This window comes from Marmota flaviventris, chromosome 7 (assembly GCF_047511675.1).
Source record: "Marmota flaviventris isolate mMarFla1 chromosome 7, mMarFla1.hap1, whole genome shotgun sequence".
Classification (NCBI taxonomy): Eukaryota; Metazoa; Chordata; class Mammalia; order Rodentia; family Sciuridae; genus Marmota; species Marmota flaviventris.
Window position 1 is genome coordinate 112383071 of NC_092504.1, and position 19883 is coordinate 112402953.

General features: G+C 35.7%; 1 protein-coding gene across 3 annotated transcripts in view; it reads left to right on the top strand.

Annotated features, from left to right (window-relative positions):
- The window catches only part of Gask1b (golgi associated kinase 1B), a 59716-nt gene that overhangs the window by 17609 nt on the left and 22224 nt on the right, over nt 1–19883 (top strand). For all 3 annotated transcript variants that reach the window (XM_071614582.1, XM_027926599.2, XM_071614584.1), the window contains exon 3: nt 8163–8377. In XM_071614582.1, coding sequence (XP_071470683.1) covers nt 8163–8377 — 215 coding nt within the window. The remainder of the gene's footprint in view (nt 1–8162; nt 8378–19883) is intronic.

Genomic DNA, 19883 nt, shown 5'->3' on the forward strand with positions numbered 1-19883 from the left:
TTCTGCTTTGTGACCAGAAGCAAGTTACTTAACTTTGTACTTTTGTTTTCTTCATTGGTATAATAGGGATTGTGATAATAACCTTACTTAGATGTGTTGTGAGAATTGAGTTAGTATGTATAAAATATTTGTAACAGGGCCTAACACATATTCATAAGAGTTACCTTTTATTTTCATTCAGTTTGAAGCTGATTTAGCTCTTTGTGATATGTTTCTTTAGATTTTATTAGTTTATTTATCTAAATTGATGTTTACTTGCAGTAAATAAATGGGCACCAAAATGTTTTATTTAAACAAAGTTCTTGGAATAATGAATAGCAACCTCTCAGTTGTTGAGTGCTAAGCACTTTAGATTCATTATCTCATTTAATTTCACAACAGTCCCATGCATCAGATATTCTTGTATAGATTTCTGGTAGGAAACCTGAGGCTTGAAAATTTACATATGTCCTCCAAAGGCTCACAGGTAGTGCACAGTGGGGCTGCGCTACAGACCTGAGTTGGGAGGAGTCAGTAGTCTTACTCTTTCTCACTGTGCCTTACTGCCTCCCATTGTCCCTCACATCCAAGAATTGTGCCTGTGGCCTTTCCCTGTTAATCAGACACCCAGATTACAACCTGCTTTCCCTCATTTCTGTAGTCTAATTCCTGAATATGTCTCTGATGTCTTTAACTCTTCTCTGTCTCATGATAGTGACCTTGGGTCAGGAGGTGAGAGGCAGGAGGGATGCTCCCACCACTTTGATTTTCCTTGTTCTAAGTCTTATAGAATTATGGATACATAGGAATGAATAGTTGAGCACAAGATGGACTGACTGAGGACACGGAAACATCTCTACATTCCTGGATAAGTTTTTCAATTTTTTCCTCTAATCCTTCTCAATTTATTTACAGTAAGACCATTGAAATCACAGATTTCCAGGATGTCACAACAACAAAATTTTTATTCTGGGTCAACTGGTCATTGCCAAGAACATTGTGGGGTTCTGAAAATTTTATTCATTCATTTATCAAATATTTTGAATGTTCACTCTGGTTTAGATGTTGCTCAGGACTTAGAGATGCAAAGATGACTAAGCAGTGGTGTCTGTTTTTACAAGGCTCCCAGCTTGGAAGAAAAGAGACAGCTAAGCAAACCCACCATCCTAGAAGGGTATGATAAACTCCTCAATGGAGATATTTTTAGGAAGACCTGCATGCCCAGAGAGCAAGCAAGATAATTTAACCTAGATTGTATAAATAGACTTTTGGAAGGGGTAATTGGCTCTTAAAGATCAGTTTGGGTGGAGCATGAGAGGTGACAGTGTAGGCAGAGGAGAGAGAATAGATTGGAAAACTTGTGAAGGAAGCATGTGTTCAAAACTGCAAATATTTCTGAAAAACTGGAAATTGAGGTTTGTGGGGATGAAGTGAGATAAATCTATGGTAAGTAGAGAGTGAGTTATGTTTTATTTTTATGTAAGGAGCACGAACTTCATCTTGCAGGTGATGAGGAATCACTGGAGGGTTTGAAGAGGGGAGTGATGTAATTGGGCTTTGCATTGTAGAAGGTTGCTCTGGTCAGGAATTCATGGCTCCTTGAACTACAGTAATACATACTAAATCCTGAAGGAATAAATCATTCTAATATACCCATGACTTTGTCTGCAAAGATTGCTTGTTTCTGTATTCTGGCATAGTCATCACATCGTCACCACCCGAAGTCAAATTTGATTCCTGTTTTTTTTTTTTAAATGGAACATTGAGACCGGAAGAGTCTGGAAGTTTCCATTTATATAGCAGAAGTCTTTTGTAGTGGATGTCCAGGTCAGGCCTAGAAAGTAGAAGTTCTGCCCATTAGTCAAAAGTTCAGAACAAAGAAGGATACTCTTGTTCAGGCGTGGTGGTGCAAGCCTGTAATCCCAGCGGGCTGGGGAGGCTGACACAGGAGAATTGCAAGTTCAAAGCCAAAGGAGAATCGCAAGTTCAATGCCAGCCTCAGCAAAGGCAAGGTACTAAGCAACTAAATGAGACCCTGTCTCTAAATAAAATACAAAATAGGGGTGGCTCAGTAGTCGAGTGCCCCTGAATTCAATCCCTGGTACTAAAATAAATAAATAAGTAAATAAATAGAAGGGCACTCTGTTTTTAAGGTAGAGCTGATGGTTTAAGCATTTCACTGTTTCACTGGGTTGTCAAAAGAGCCTGCCCAGGTGGATTTAAAAGATACTTTTGTTTCATCTTGGGGAAATTAGTGCCTTTGTGGAGACCAGTAATAATACCAGAAATAGAATCAATGACTTGTGACTCCTTTCTTAACTCTACTCACCCCAAACCAACTCTCAGTTCTCTTTCAGCAAATGTTCTTCCCCTTATGAACCCTGGCGTCTGACCACATCTTGAGACACGGCATTTCTGGATCTCTTGGTTTAATCGCAAGAGCTCCATCTTTAGTTCTTCACACGTTTCCTTCAAAACACTTGTTCACCTGGTGGACATCTGTGTGTACCTGTCTATTCCTACTCAACTCAAAGGCTTTGAACTTGACTGAGAGTAGGACCTTATAAGGCCACATTTTTAACACAGCTGTCTGAATTTTTTCTATCCCAAACCTGAGAATCAAGCAGGCCCAGATAGGTAGCAAGGAATGCTTGTAGATCCTTATAAGTCTATAATACCTAATGAATAAATGAATAATACCTAATAAATAAATAAATTAACAACAATACATAAAATACTGAGAATATATAAAATTTGATCTAATTTTCAAACTCACTCCTCACAAACCTTGCATTAGTCTTCTGCTCTCCCTCATACTTACTAATTTGCTTATGTTCACCAACCTCATGCCAAGAGATCTTACTCTGCTTTTTCATACTTCAGTCTAATACTTCTTTAATTTCCAAAATCCTATCATGGTAAATGTTTTAGTTAGATTTTTTTTTTTTTGCCACAGTGACTGAAAGACCTAATAAGAATAATAAAGAGGAGAAAAAGCTTACTTTGGCTCAGGTTTTAGAGTTCAGTCCATAGATGTTTGACTCCATAGCTCTGGGCCTGCCATGAGGCCATGAACAGAAGGTTATGGTGAAGGAGAGCACCTAAAGATGGGGCTACAGGAAGCAGAAAGAGAGAGGTCCCCTCACCAGGGACAAAATATATACCCCCAAGGCATGCCCTAGTGACCTATTTCCTGTAGACACACCCTTCTTGTCTGCAGTTATCATCTTGTTAATCCATGTCAGTGGATTAATCTACTAATGAGGTTACAGCTATTGTAATCTAATCATTTTTTACCTCTGAAATTTCTTGCATTGTTTCAAAAATGAGCTTTTGGGGGACATAACATATTCAAACCATAATATAATAAACATAGTAGAAAAGGAGAGCTGATATTACTTAAGGGATCCCTTAACATTTAGATGCCTGCCACAGTATCGTGAGGGTTGATTCAATGTTAATAATTGTCTTTTCCAAAAGGAGACCTGTAGCATGAAAAATTTCCCTCAAAGCATTGTTGATAGTTGTGATGGAGCCCAACAGAATTTGTTTCCTATAGCAAAGATGCTCCTCATTTTGTCTAGTCTTTGTTTTCTTTAATGAGTTTTAGAAAGTTGTTTTTAAAGAAGGTGAACCATCTGAGCTGGAACGTCACTTCCTTTATATCTTGGTCAGGGGAAGTCTTGGAAATTGGTCCATACAATAAAAAGGACTTTTGATTTCAGAGCTTGGTAAATTTTTACTTATTTTTGCAAAGTAACAAATACTGACAGACATTTAGCCCTCTGCCCAACATGCTTAGCATTCACTTATAGTGCAACGAAATCAGTCAGCCAATGTTCAAAGTGAAGGGCATTTAATAAATCTAGACAAAGAAGATTGTGCAAAGCCTTTATTCTTGGTTAATTTTCATGTTCATCTTTTCAGAAGGATGTCTTCTTTGTGCTTTTGAATAAAAACATGACTTGAGAGAACATCAAAATTCAAGGGAAATATTCAGATATCGGATAAAAGTTTTACTGGCAAGTCTCATTTTTTAAGACAGCTGTGTAACCTTTAATTCACATGAACACTCACATATATTTTAAAACCTGCTTTCTCACCAAACTGACAGTTAGAATTTTATCTCTTCACTGTTAAAATTTCTCCAGAGAGTACAGTACTGCATCATTTTGACAAACCTGAATGTGAAGAGATGAATGGTCCTCATCCCCCAAACACTTCAGGGCAAGTTGCTTTAACCAGATACCTGTTTTCAGAGGTGATTTTTCTGTCATCAGTTTAAATCTATCAAAGTTCATTTAATTCTTTTAAAAGCCATATTTCATATAAAGTGGAGTTCTCTTCATAGTAGTGAGTACTTCTCTGTGATCCTGAGCCATTCTGACTACTACTATTCCCTGCAAGGGCTGCACATACTCACATGTAGCAAGAATACCTGGGAAGGAATGTCTGCACATTGCTGTTCTCCCCATGTTCTTCATATGCTTTGGAAATCCCTTTCCTGAGGTGCACAGATTCCTGCCAGGCCAGGAAAGAATGTCTTTATGTGGTAGTCAGCATTCAAAATATTTTGCTGAGGGGACATGGATGGTTATAGAGAAAAACCACAGGATATTAATTGAAAAGCAATTATTCTTTCAGTTGAACATCAGCTTTGGCAGTTTGAGAACAATTTTTAATTGCTAGTGCAAAAACTGTACCACTCAAAGAATCTAATGAGGTCTGGATGTGTAGCTTAGAAATAGAATGCTTGCCTATGTGCATAAGGCCCTGGGTTTGATCTCCAGCACCCACATTTCCCCCCCAAAGAAATTTGCTGTTCTAAAGTAGAGAAATGGTAAAGGAACCACAGTAAACTCACATTTAGTAGGGAATGTAGGCTAAAGATGGCCTAGTCCTTATTTTTATTTTATGAATTAAGAGTGGTTTCTGTAATTTTAAATGATTGAAACATATCAAGAAAGTAATATTACTATTACACTTGAAAACCATATGAACTTTCAGTTTCAGTGTTCATAATAAAATTTTATAAGATAATTCCAAGTGGTATTTTTTCTTTGCATATATTTTGTTTCTTTTCCTTGGTAGAAATGTACACTCCATGAAAGCAAAAATGTATTGACATTTATCTTATTTATGTGTTTAAATCCGGGTTCTAGAACACTAATGGAGAAAATGCTCAAGAAGCAATAAAGATCAGTTGAAGACTGATGCATTATGTGACTGTATAATGTATGTATGTGGTAATAACCACCACAGAATATATCTGGGGATGCATTTATGTTAGGCACCAGGCTAAAAGCTTTATGTATTCTTTTTTTTTAAATGTTTTTCTTCTTATTTGATACATAAAACATAAAAAATATACATATTAATAATAACCATGTAGTGTTTTGATATATTTGTACATGGCATAATGTTCAAATCAGGTAAAATGTATCTATCATATCTGCCATTGCACAGCTGGTTGACTATAGGTAACAATTATATACTTCAACAAGTTAGAAGAAAGAATTCTGAATGTTTCCACCATGAAGAAATGAAAAAAGTTAGAGGAGAGGATTTTAAATGCATGAACTCATTTAATTTCAACAAGTCAGTTATCAGCCCCATTTTACAAAAGAAAGGAGCAAGGGTTAGAGGGATTATATAACTCATCTGATGTGACAAATCTAAGTGACCATAATTCAAAAAGTCTGTTGGTTTCCAGAATTTGAGCTCCAATCATAAGCTATTCCTTTTTCTTAAATTTCTAAAAGCTTTTTACATATTCAGGTGAAAAAGAAAGGGATAGGAAAATACTGGAGGTAAATATACACATAACAGAACCAATTAATGGGTTGTAGATGGTTTTGGTTTTCTTAGCTGTACATTTTTATGTTTTTCCACATTTCCTAAAATGAGGGTATTTATGTTTAGTTACTTTTACAATAAAAACTGGATATTTCTAAAGGGAGAAAGAGCCAAGGCTTAAACTGTTTATGCAGAGCATTTCCTGTTCAGCTGAGGGTCTTGTGTGAATTGCTAAGGAAACTCTGTGGTCCTGTTTGTCCTGTGTATTGATCTGTGTTGTTGAAGTTCAGTATTGGGTTTCAATTCCTTTTGAGTACTTCCAAGCCCCTAGAATAGAAAGTACTTTTTGAGTATAACTTTGGCGGAAAGACACTGATGGAGCTTCTTGGTGTTTATTTATTTATCTATCAGTGCTGGGGATCACAGTAGGGTTAGAGAAGCATTTTTTTTTTTCATTTCTAAACTGTATAAAGAATGAGAAGCCTTATTGAAGTCATCATAAACAAGAAAGACCATCATGGGGCACACTGAATAAATACTTTAGGCTTCAAACCAGTAATGTCATTCCTAAGGCCCTGTTTTAGCCAAATAAAGTCACAGAGATGGAGTTGAGAGGGCAGGGCTCTACCACTGTGTCCCAGCCCCCACCCTCACTCACTGGTTCTCATCTTCAGATACCCCAAGCACAAGTCTTGGAAAGCTGAGTTGTGTTTTCTATTCATATTTAGTTACAGTGATACAGACCTGTCTGCAACCACACGCTGGGCTGATTTCACCTGGAATTTATTCTTTCTCCCTTTTCACTGGCACAGTATTTGAGGTCCACATATTTAACATGATTTTATATAAGAAAACAATTAGGTCCCAGAAGCTCTGAATCACTTAATAAGGTACAAAGACATAGAAAGGAGAAAAAGAATCTTATAAGTGAAATTCCCTAGTGATGGCTCATGTTTCTTTCTCTGTTTTCTCTTAATTGTGTGTCAGTGACTGTTGGCATATTTTGTGCAATTCAAGGGATGTTTCACATGCCCTGGCCTCAATTGCAAAGTGAAGGGAGAGCAAACTTCCTTTTAAATAAAGCTGGAATGTAGGTGATTAGAACGATTAAGTGAATGCAATTAAAATTATGGAGGGTAGTATGGCACCTAATGCAAGAATGGTTAGTGAACAAGACTGTTTCTTATAGATAAGAATGTCAGAATAAGGCCAAAAGGTGGTGAATTAAAAGTTTCCAGCAAACAATGAATGAAGTTATAGGTTGAGAACATCTGAGGCTATTTAAAAGGGCTTTTAAAAATTCCTGGGGCATGTCTGGACATTCCAGCCACAATTTCAGACACCTCCGTTGTTCAGACCTGTTGAGTATGCTTTTTCAGTTCTCTGTAACTCAGTTTTTTTTTCTTCCAAGAGCATCACACTGATTTTTGAGTTATAAGCAGAGCTGTTCAACTCCATCTCTTTGTGACTTTATTTAGCAGAAATGGGGCCTTGGGAATGATGTTATTGGCTTTAAGACTGAAGTGTTTGTTCAGTGTGCCCCATCATAGTCTTTCTTGTTTATGATGACTTCACTGGGGCTTATCATTCTTTATACAGTTTAGCCATGAAAGAGATTGCATCTCTTCTGTGAGGAGTGAGTGAGCCTGACACAATTTGACACATTTGAGAAAAAATCGTGAGTGGTTATATACATGAAGAAATGACATTTTAAAAAATATACTTTATGAGATTATGTGTGGATAAATGATCCATTACCCAGAGCACCGTCGGGCTTACACTATTTCTATCAGAAAAGAAAAGAAATAAATAAATAAACCTCTTGCTTCTTTTTTTTTTTTTTCCTTCTCTGGAGATTATAGTGATTGGTGTGGACCATACAATTTCATTTGGAAATTTTTGACTTCTAAAAATTCTTTTTCTTCCTGACATCATAATGTGGCCTCAGAAAAATCAGACAGTTGTTATTACAAATAGAGAACAGCTCCACTCAGACATTGAATAGACAATTATAAATGTCTGGATTCTTTCCTTTTCTGTGGTGGCTGCTTTTAGATGTGGAATAAAACCACATTAGCCAGAGGACGTTGTTATTGGTGGTTAGTGACCTATTCCTGCCACATCTATAAAATATCTTGTTTAAAAAAATTTTTTTTCATTGTCTAACAATAATTTTCCACTTTGTAAGATTTGTAACAGGAAGCATCATTGCGGTATAAAAAATATTGAAATTTTAGAAGACAAAGGGACCATAAAATATGATGAATCAATCTCTTGCATTGGACAGGTGAGAGAGTGAGGCAGTGTGAGTGAATATCCTGCCCTGAGGGCAACCACAGGGTCAATAACAGGATTCTGAAAGTTTATTTGTCCATCTGATTCCACAGATGGCCGTCCATGTCCTATCACTCTCTGGGACTCATCTTTATCTCCAGCAAGTAATGATACCCATTCTTCAGTCAAGCTCACCTGGGGAACTTATCAGCAGTTGCTGAAACAGAAATGCTGGCTGAATGGCCGGATACCCAAACCTGAATGGGGCTGCACTGAAATCCATCACCATGAGTGGTCTAAGATGGCGCTCTTTGATTTTTTGCTACAGGTAAGTTTATCAAGCCAGCAATTGGTTATCTAAGACTGACACTTAGTTATATAAGCCTGACCCTAAGAAATTTTCAGTGCCTGGAGATTTTATGAAGCCAGAACTTAAGTTCTATAATGCTGTATTTGGCGAGTGTAGTATGCCCATTATGAAATCTTACATTCTTTTGGGACCTAATCATAAATGTGCCTTGGTCTTTTCATGAGTTTGTGAAGAGGCAATTTACTGATCATCCTGCAATAGTCGTGCTCATCATAGCTACAATTTATAAGACTATAGGGAGTAGTCTTATCCATTTGGAAGGTGAGTAAACTGATGTTTGGTGCCATTCATTACCTCATCCAAGTTCTCTCAAGTACAGAAAGCTAGAGCTGGGATTCCCTGGGACCTGTTGGTGGTATCAGTTTATCTGCTTTCCATCATCCCACACTGTGTTTCAGCAGCCATCTAGCTTACAACCACCAATTCCCTTATTTTCTTTTCAGTATTATTTTTTGGAAATATTTTATTAGTATTTGACATTGGAAAATGATAAATGTTGACCATCTATGTAACTGGGTGACTCTTCACATATAATATGTTACTTGTAACTATTCTCTGTTTCAATGAAGATTTCATGACTCTCTCTCTACTCCCTCATTTTGATTACTGTCTTTCCATTCTCCCAGTTTTTAAAAACTGGTTTTTCTGTTGTTGTTCTGTTAATGAGTATCTCTGGAAATTTAGGACTGTAGGACATTTGCAAAACATTCTCCTTCTGATAGTTCCGTGTGTGTGTGTGTGTGTGTGTGTGTGTGTGTAAAAGGAAGGGATACAGAGGCCAAAACTTAGGAGAAAGCTAGCATAGTGCAGAGTCTAGGAAATAGGAACTGTGATGAAGGAGAGAAGGACCTCTGGAGTCAGTGTTGCAGAGTGACCCATGAGAAGTGAGCTGGGAAGCAGGTGAGGAGGCAGCCAGTGGTCACCAAATACTTCCCCCTTTAAGATCAATTGGAGACCAGGTTTTAAATATTTCACATGAATTATCTCATTTTTCTATTTTATTAACATATTAGCTCTGTGATCCAGTATCTTCTCTCCATTTACATGTAGAGAAACTGAGGCATAAGTTATTATCAAGAACTATGAAGAGTGGGGTTTTACTTGGTTTGCAGGTTAACAGCCTACCATAGCCTACCACAGTTTAATAGATGGTATCCTGTGTTGGAAATGCATGATTTATTACTCATGACACAGTGAGTGGTATGTGCCTTATGCTTTCCTTGCTCTTCTAGTTCCATGGGGGTGATGCAGAATGGTTGTGGTGAATGTTTCATATAACGTGTTTGTGTCAGTGATGAGGAATCTGAAGCAGAAATGCCACAGAGAGAAATACCTTTCAGTAGTTACCTAACTTGTTCTGTGTTATATAACCAGGAATTTCCTAAATAAGATCTCAGCAAGTCTAGCTAACTCTAGATTATGTATTCTTCACCTTCATTGCATAATAATTACTAAATTATCCTTGGGTTAATGAAACAAATTGGTATGATAAAATATAATAACAATAAAATGTGGTACAAATGAAGAGACTGAGGGTTAAGAAGGTAAACAAACTTACTTTGAGGTCAGATATTTGGGAAAGAAGTTAGCATAAATGTTACAGTTCCTGAAAATGATGACTGGAGGTATAAAGGAGAAGAAGTCTATGAATCAAGTAGCAAAGTCTATGGAAAGTAATGGCCTTGAAGTTTGAAACTGATGAACTAACCTATAATGAATAGATAGCAAACTCTGGTTGAAATACTTTAATGACATATGTTTTTATTCTGGGACCCTCAATTAAATCTACCCTACTGCCTTCATAATTCTCCTTTCTATCAGAGGAAATTATTACTAAACCAATAAAATATATTTATGCAATATTTACTATGCATAATAAGGGCCAGGGGTGTAGAACACCAAAGTCGAATATGATGATTATTCTCTCTACCACACTCCAGGTTTTAAAAAAAGTATTTAGTTGGGAAAATATAATATATGAAACAAATGATAGCTCCATTTAAGAATGATTGGCTGAATATAAGTTTTAATTGTCCTGAGGTCAAAAGGGGAAGAATACTTTGCCATCAAATAGCTAGTGAAGGAAGAGGAATTAGAGTAGGATCATAGGGCTCTCATAGATAGAATAGGGAAAGCAAGAGGGAGAATATAGGATTGGTGATGCCCATTTAGTATTTAAGACATTCTATATATAACATTTGAAGTGGAGAGTTGCTTTAGGGAGCAACAGTGCTTCCTGCCTCAAAAGCTTATGATGGAACATGAAGGAAGAGACCTATTTTCACAAGATGGGTGTTTACCTGGTCATTCTTCTGTTCATTACACGGCCTGTGCAGGAATAAATTCCAGGTAATCTCATGGATGGATATGGGCATGTGAAATCACTATGATGAATTTTTAACAAAGAAAAATATTTCAAATCCCTTGAAATAATACTTTTAATAATCTAATATTCATAGAAAGTTTGCTATGTGCCAGGCACTCTCATAGGCACTTAGATTCTAAACACTAAAATGATAACATATATGATCCTTCTATCCACCCTATGATATTAGTACTATCATTGTTAATATTGTAAAGTTGTAGAACCTGAGGCAAAAAAGAAATAGGTAATCTGATCAGGGTTACACAAGTAATATGCAGTAGTGGTAGAACTTTGGCTTAAGAAACAAACTCCCTTGTGCATGTATGAATATGTAAAAATGAATCCTACTATTATGTGTAATTATAATGCACCAGTAAAAAAAAAATTAAAAGAAAAACTAAAACAAAACAAGAATCAAGCTCCCAAGCAATGCTGCCCTCTGTTCATTACATGGGGGAATAATAACTTCATAATTGAATTTTCCAAGTCAAAAAATTTGGAATCATATAGGTAGTCCTGTAATACCCCCTCATCTATTTGGTGACCAAAATCTTGATATCTCTTACCTCCACCTTCTTTTGTTGTGGGGCAGGTCACTCAGAAAACACACCAAGTCCCAGTCTTTATTTAGCCTGCCAGCTGGTGACTGCCCCCTACAGGACCCATAACTGTCTCTGCAAGGAATGGCCCAGAGCCTGAGCATTTTAGGATATTTACAGGCAAAAACCACACCTGGGTTGACGTAGCTGCAAGCAAACAGGTACAGAAACTGAATTGGGCAGTTAGCGAGACAATACAGTGGGTACATTGGTATTTCCCATGGGACTTTCCAGGTTGGCATAGCAGCAAGCAAGCAGAAGAGAAGTGGGTTAAAATGACCCTAGTTCAGTACAAGTTAGAGAATGATTACTAACATCTAGACAATCAATCTCTGACAAGGTACATTGCCCAAGAAAAATGGAAACCAAAGAGAACAATTTTACATTGTATAAGAATTGCTATTTTGTGTTGCCAAGTATGTTATGCTAGGTAACTATTAAGGGATACAGAGGTGGGGCTTTCCCAAGGGAGAAACATTTCTTACATGATATGGAGTCTCAGGGTAAAATGGAGTCTGTTTGGTCATTGCTCTTATAGCCTGGCCCATAAAACTTTTAGGAATAGATATGCTCCTGTCTTATTTTATGTGTTGCCCTTTCTTACCTGGATGACTCCCTACAATTCACTCAAACTGGGAGCATTTTCTAATTCCATGAGTAAGGTATGAAAGTGCCTGTTTCCTTCTTTTTTTTGCCAACTCAGGGAAGTGGAAGGAAAATTAATGTTTTTGTTAATCTTATGGACCAGGGGTTTGAGGCTTGTTTATAAACTTTTAGTTTTTCATGTTGAGTGAGATTGAGAATATCATTTTTCAAATACGTATTTTGTTTTCAGTGAACTGTTTGTTCAAACCATTGCCATTTTTATTTCATTTTGTAACTTTTTCTTATTGTTTAACAAAAAGGTTTTATATCTTATGAAAATCAGCCTTGATCAGTCCTATAGGTCTGCAGTAGTCTGCTTTTTGTCACTATAACAAATACTTGAAAAAAATCAACTTATGAAGAGATAAAGTTGATTTTGGCTGACTGTTTTACAGATTCCAGTCTACGATTGATGGGCCCTGTTGCGTTGGGCCTTTAGTGAGCCAGCACATTATGAGAGAAATGAGTGGTAGAACTTGTCTCATGGCTAAGAAGTTAAAGAGAAAGAGGAAGAGCCTGGGATACCATAATCCCTTTGGGTTCACATACCCAGTGACTTGAAGACCTCCCACTAGGCCCCACTTTTTAAAGGTTCTACCATCTCCAAGTAGCACTACCCTGGGGACCAAGACTTTAAAAATATGGGCCTTTAGCTGGTATTCCAGATCCAAACTCTAGTGATTCCCCAGAATAATTTTTCTTAATTTGTTGTTTATCTTTTGACTCATAGATTTTACTCCAAGGTGTTGCACTATTATATAAGATCACATCTTATTTGTATTTGTTTTGCCTCTGTATTTAGCATTATAAAATGTTCATAGAAATATACTAATTGAAAAACTTTATTGGACAAATGAGTGCATCAACAAATAGGTCATTTTTCATGGTTTCATGGTACATAGTTATTATTTTTTTACAAAATACTCTGTCTCATCACTGACACTGAAAAATTTTATTTGAATGTCAAAATATATGCTTTTTTCAATGATATTCAGGAATGTATTGGATGGATTTTGTGAACAATCCCCAAAGCAAAGTAAAATCACTTCCTCTGTGATACTCGCAAGGGCTGGGGAATACAGAACCCAGTTGTTACTTTTCTGTATACAGCATTCTTTTTGTTTCACCCAATTAATGAATCTACATTCACAAAGGCTATGCATGCCATTTACTGGCTCTGTAAAATGTGAGAGACAAGTAGTCTTTTATTCTTGAAGCTTGGGGGGTATAAACTGCATAGACTAAAATTCTCCACTGTTAGGAAGACAAACAGAAGGATTCTAGAGAATGTTTGAATTTCTAAGATTTGGTCAAATTTCTCAAGATTATATAAATTGACAGGAACAAATTTGAGATGAAGACGATTGTATTTTGATCTAAGGGACGTTGTAGTATGATAGTTAATGTAGACTCTGGAGCTGGTCTATAAGTTTGAATCCTGAGTCTGTGCTAGTAATTCCTTACTTGAGAAGTTGCTGTTACTTCCTTCTGCCTTGGTTTCCTCATCTGTAAAAATAGGATGGTTATAATGCATATATACAAGGTTATTGGGAGGATTAAATACTTTTTTACACATAAAGCATTTAGAATAATGCTTGGTACATAAGGTTGCAAATAAATTTTAACATTTCTCAAACAAATTGGTCATCCAGAAATAAGAGTAGCAGTAAATAAAAATTAAATAAACTATTACTTTTATTTTTTAAATTGCAAGTCATTCCCAAATAATTTTATTTTTTAATTCTCTTATGGTTTTTTATACCTATGGTAGGTCTCAGTTCATTAAGGTTTAATTATATTTGACTAGTCTGTCTTCTCCAGTAAGCTGTGAATTTCTCAAAGGTAAGACCCTGTCTTACATTATATTTTCCAAGAATACATTATTATTCAATGAGAAATTAATGGCTGTTCACAGAGAGGATGAACAAAACCATATCCTGGAAAATACTTGCTTCTACCATCAGCAAAGAGAATTACATAGTTCTTTTCACTTGAATTTAATAAACTCTTTTAGGTTCTTATTTGTTCTAGATACTGAGCAGTTTTACTTTTGGTGATAAAAATATGAATGAGACCATCTCTCTGCCTTCAAGAGTTATATAATCTAGGTATAAGAAACAAATAATGATACACTATATCAAGCACCATTATTAGGTCTAAAATTTTGCAGAAAGAAATAAGGTGTTGTCAATTCTTGTGGAATTAGAGGTAAGAGAATGTGAACTGAGAATGTGACACTTTGACACTTAGCGTGAAAATGAAAGAACACATGGAAATTATGTGAGTCCAAGGGACAGGAAAAGAGTTTAAGAGAGAGGGATCCTAGCAAAGAGCTAAAAGTGTGAAAAAGTTCATTGAATGGGAAAAAATGATGTTTACAGAAACTTCCTGTTTCCTAAAGGTAGTTTTGTCTCAGATGGTTGTGAGTAATAAACTTATGTTCATATATTCAGCAAGAAACCACAATATGAACTGGTATGCCTTGTCCCTTAGAGTGGTCTCTTTTCTGTTACCTCTACCTTTCTTTTAACATGGTTTGTAAAGATTATTTCCTGAATCTAATGAATTTGATTAAGGTGTGTTAATCTTTGACCTCTTCCCTTCTCCTTTGATCCTATGGGTTATTTTTTCCATTTAATACTACGATAAAAATAAAAATTAAGATTTCAACCAGCTCTTTTTTAAATATGAGGAAACTTATTATTTTTTTCCTAAAAGGATATTTGTTTCTTCAGGAACATTCTATATGTTAGTTAAAGAAAAATTCTGATTATGGCCTTTTTTGTACATTATGAAATTCTCCCAAGCAACCCTCCCTTTCTCCCTTCTGCTCCATGATAAGAGTCTCACTTCTAGCTTTCAGAAGCCAGTGAAGAAAAACACAGGCAGGGGCTCTGTCAGCAAGAGGCATACTGCTTCAGAGTCTTGGACATTGGGATTTCAAATAGTTGGGTGAGTCTTATTGTTTCACAGAACTAGAATATTGCCAATCAAAATGACCTCCAGCTATGTACTTATTGATCGATCCAAGCAAGAAACTGCTATCATTGCTCATTTATTTCCCAGTGAACAATGAGAGATGAGGTAGTCAGATAATTTCTTGGCTCCGAGTAGCCAAGAGATTCTGGATTTAGCTTTGGCAATATTTGTCAGCATGATGAAATGGCTGGGATCTGATGAGCAAAGATTGCTGAGGATCAGAGGGTTTAGAGAATGAAATATTTCTGCTTTTTACTTTTTTGTTGAGGTATCTTCCCAATTTCTTTGTGTGGAGAGAATCAGAGAATCTGAGTGGTTTGCTTGGTTACAGGGAGTTTCTTACTAAGGTAAAGGATCTGGGGACGGTATGATTCTAGGCATCACAAATGATAAACTTAAAACTTTGCAGGTGTGGCCATGCTAAGCACTGAAATGTATTTTAATTGTTATAGAATTTTCATTGTACACAACAGACTTTGTCCTTTGTCATAAGTGAAATTGAAAATCATTTCAATATTGATGATGCTAGTTAATAAGATCATGTTATTTCATCTAAAACGGCCTAAGAAGACCTTTAAAATTATGACACTATCATTTCATTCTTCTGAGTATTGCTTACAATAACTGAGAAAATTGGCCAAAAATTTTGATATTTATTCTTATGAGACGAGGAAACAGATTATTGCAGAGAAAAGGGTATAAATGAAAGGGCTACAACATGCCAAGAAATTGTTGTTATTAGAGAAGGATTTGAACTATTTTAATTTTAAATCCAAGATTTGTCTTACTTTTTATTTAATTATATTTTATTACAGTAAGTTTAATATATAATACTTCATTTTTAGATGAGTCATCGCTTTTGAGTAAAAAGCCACAAAGGTTATAATTTCTATGCATGTATAGCTAAACAATTTCCTTTAAATAGCATTTGGTCATTTCAGCTGCTTCAAATTGATGTCTGGAAGCAAATCTGTCACCTCATCCCCTAATGATTTGCCCTCTTGACTTACCTATTTCTATTCATGACATTTCTATTTTTAAATTTGCCAGGTATGAAAATTAGAGTCACCTTTTAATCTTCCTTTGCTTAGTGCCTCATAGTCAAGTAGCAGCAAACTTCGACAGTTCCTCATAATCACCCCTGTCATATTTTCCTTTTCATTCTTATTAATGCTGCTGGAATTAATAAGACTTTCATCAATACAGTCAGAATGTTGTAGGAGACTCATAATGGATCTCCTTGGCTGTAGTCTTCCTCATCTGCCATTTAATGTGCAAATCATTCTCAATTTATCTTTCCTTCTTCCCTTTTAATCACATTGCCTTTGTCAAAACAGAATCTCCAAAGACTTCCATTTGTTTGGAAAATAATGCATTAAAATTATTATAGAAGCTTAGTGATAGAGCATATGGTTAGCATGTGCAAGGCCCTGGGTTCAATCCCCAACACCACCCCCCAAAAAAAGTGGAAAAATTAAACATAACAAGATATTATGATGAGCTCTAATGTACCTATCATCCAATTGCAACAATCATCAGCTCATTACCAGTCTTGTTTCATCTCTACCCTGTCTAATTCCTGTGCCCATGTTAATTTGGAGCAAGTCATTGACATCAGGTTATTTTATTTGAAAATATTTCAATATGTATCACTAGAGGATGAAACATATGAGTACATTATTACACATAAGCACATTATAATACCCCAAAGAAATTGTAGCAACAATTCCAGTCAAATATGTATTTAGTGGTCAGATTCTTAATTATTTTATAAATGCTATATATTTCAGTTTACCTGAATCAGAATCAAATTAAGCCTACCCCTGTGATTGGCTGGTCTGTCTTTTAGCTTATAGAATACACTTCTCTTACTTTCCCCCAATTCCATTAACTTATTGAAGAAACTAGACTTTTGTTTAATGGAGGTCACACTCTGGATTTTGCTGGTTGCACTTCTTTGGTGACTTTGTTTTATTCTCATGTATTATATTCCATTATTTTTTCCATGTACTATATTCCAATATTTTTTCCATGTACTATATTTTTGTCTTTATTCCATGCACATTGGTGTTAAATTTAGAGACTTGATAAGATTTGCCTTTATTTTGTCAAACCTTCATAATAGATAGTGCTGCATTCTTTTATTAGGACACAGTTAATATCCAGTTAATCATTTTCATGATATTAACAGTGACAGACACTCACAGTGATCCATCAGTTCGGCAGGCATTGGAAAATGGTGATAGCCTCATTCTATCCTACTTCTTCACTATTAGTTCATTTATTATTTTTCTTTGAAGACAAATTTTCCCTAATCTCCTGTTTGATTATCCAGTAGAACTGTTTATACAGAAAAAAGACAATTACTTTTAAGAAATGCTATAACCTGACCTTTTAACTTCCTTTCCATCTTGTCACCATTCCTTTGCACTGTGTGTGTGTGTGTGTGTGTGTGTGTGTGTGTATTGTAGAGCATGGTCTATCTGCTGTCACATTCCTGGAGTATTCTCCACAGCAGCACTACTCCTGCAAAGCTTTCTGGGACTCACTTAACTGGATTAAGTACCCTTCTTCTTCTGGACATCTCATATAATTTTAAAATAAGTTTATATTGTATTTAATTTATAGAGAAGTGACAGAATATTGCACATGTAAAATAGATATGAGTTCAAATTCCAGCTTGTTTAATAGTAGAGAGTTCATAATTTTTCTGAACTTTAATTTATTATTATTATTATTATCATTATTTATTTATTTTTGGTGCTGCAGATTGAACCCAGGGCCTTATTAGTACTAAACTACACTTTACCACTAAGCTACAATCTATTCTTTTAGTGGGAGAATAATTCTATCTTCTTTACATATTTATTATGAAAATAATATAAAGTAATGCACACAAAGTACTTATAATGCCTGAAAGATATCAAGAACTCAACCAGCATATCTACAACCGCTCCATGTATAAAGATTTGAATTGCATATATGTATTTATATGTATATATAACTATCATAGCTATGATTTTCTGAGTCTTCAAATATGGAAAGCCCCTTAATAGTAGGGATTATATTGGTATTTCTTTGAATTTTCTACAGTGTAGGGATGCCTATTACAGCATCTGGTGCTGCAAGAATCCACAAGACCACATAAGATCAGTTTCCTTGGACCTGTCATTCAGGTCAGATTGGGACAGAGACTGTCATTTTTATATAGACAAAGGAACTGCAGAGTACTTCCTTAAGTATTTATTAACTGTGGGGTTCTCAGCCTACAGAATTTGCAAACTCATTTGAGATTTTATTCCTAGATTCTGTTCCAAGGTTTCTATTCCTTTTATTCAGTCATAAAAAAATACCAAAGCATAAAGAGTAACAAAACAAATACCATATTTCTCCTATCCAGAATTATTCTGTCAATGTTTTTTTCATTCTTGCATTCAGAGATATAATAATAAGTTGAAGTTCCCTTTGACTCATGTCACCCTCTGCTCTTCTCCTGCATTTTCTCCCCACAAGTCATCCCTCTAATGAAATCAGTAGACATCTTTCCAGTCAATTTAAAGATCATTTTGCATGCATGTATGCATGAATCCATGCATAATAAGTGGATATCTGTGTGTGTTTTAAAAATTTACCTACTGTAAAGGCAATTGACTATGTATTTTTCTTCAACTTGCTGCTCCTAGGAAAATCTTAGTCTAGCCAATATCTAGTTTGGTTATGGCAGAAATAAGGGTGTGGTAGGAGGTAGATAATAGAGAAAATCTATTCCTGAGAACATATGTCTATAAGGCAGCAGCCAAGAAATATTCTCCAGACTATAACCAGAGTCTTAATGTGACAGATACTACAGATTATATATTTCTTACTTTTGGACATTTTAACATCATATAAAAAGCTTTGTTTGGCTTTGTAGGTGTTTAATTTGAGTAGTTTGCTTTATAATTATTTGTTCTATTTTTTTTTCTGTTGGCATAGTTCAGTACTTCTTATTTTACTTTATAAACAAAACCAGGAATTATGGACATACAGGGAATTGTTTAAGGGATTCAATTAAATTAAACACATCTGAGTGGAGGGATTTCTATGTTCTATCTGGACAATTTCCACTTAGTCTGTGGGACTGTGTCATTATTTGAGATTTTGTAACTTGTCTTTTGAATCTGACAAAATGTCATTTTCATGCCTGGGAACCAGTGTTTCTCAGTGTGGTTCCTTCCCAGCTGTTTTCTTTATTGATCTGCACATCTAATTCCACTTTAAGTGTCTACAGAACACATTCTGTTTCCACATGGGAATTCCTTTGGATTTAACCTTTCAAACAGCATCTGATCTAGGAATTCTGAAACATCTCCCTTTGCAGAAGTTGACCTGTTTCCTTCTGAGTGTTAGGCCTTCTCAAAACCTTGGGGAGATTAGGAAACCAACATTAGAATTACATGGGTCTATACTTCAAAAGGCAAATGGTTTTCCTTTTTTATGGGCCTTAATGGAATCTTCTTCTCTGGTGCTCAAATTCCCTTCCAAAATATCACAGTTTGGGAAAGTAAATACAAAGGCATTGACCTATGAATCTCCCTTTTGGGCTTTGACATTATTTTTCTAGTTGAGACATGACATTTGGGGACCATGTTCTCTCATTTCACAGATTTTAGCTATTTATTTGAGTTTTCATGCCGGGAACTTCGAAGAGAAAAGGTGGTTTAGCCCCACTGAGCTATGTTTGACATAGAGACATAGCTTGCTAGCTAACTGGTCTCTGCAATCAAAATGTACTTCTCTGGAGCCCAGCATACTTTCTTTTAAAAGCTGCCTGTGAATCAATGCATGTCTCTCTTGTTAAGGAGCACACAATTCTTCAGGTATTGGCTTCCAACAT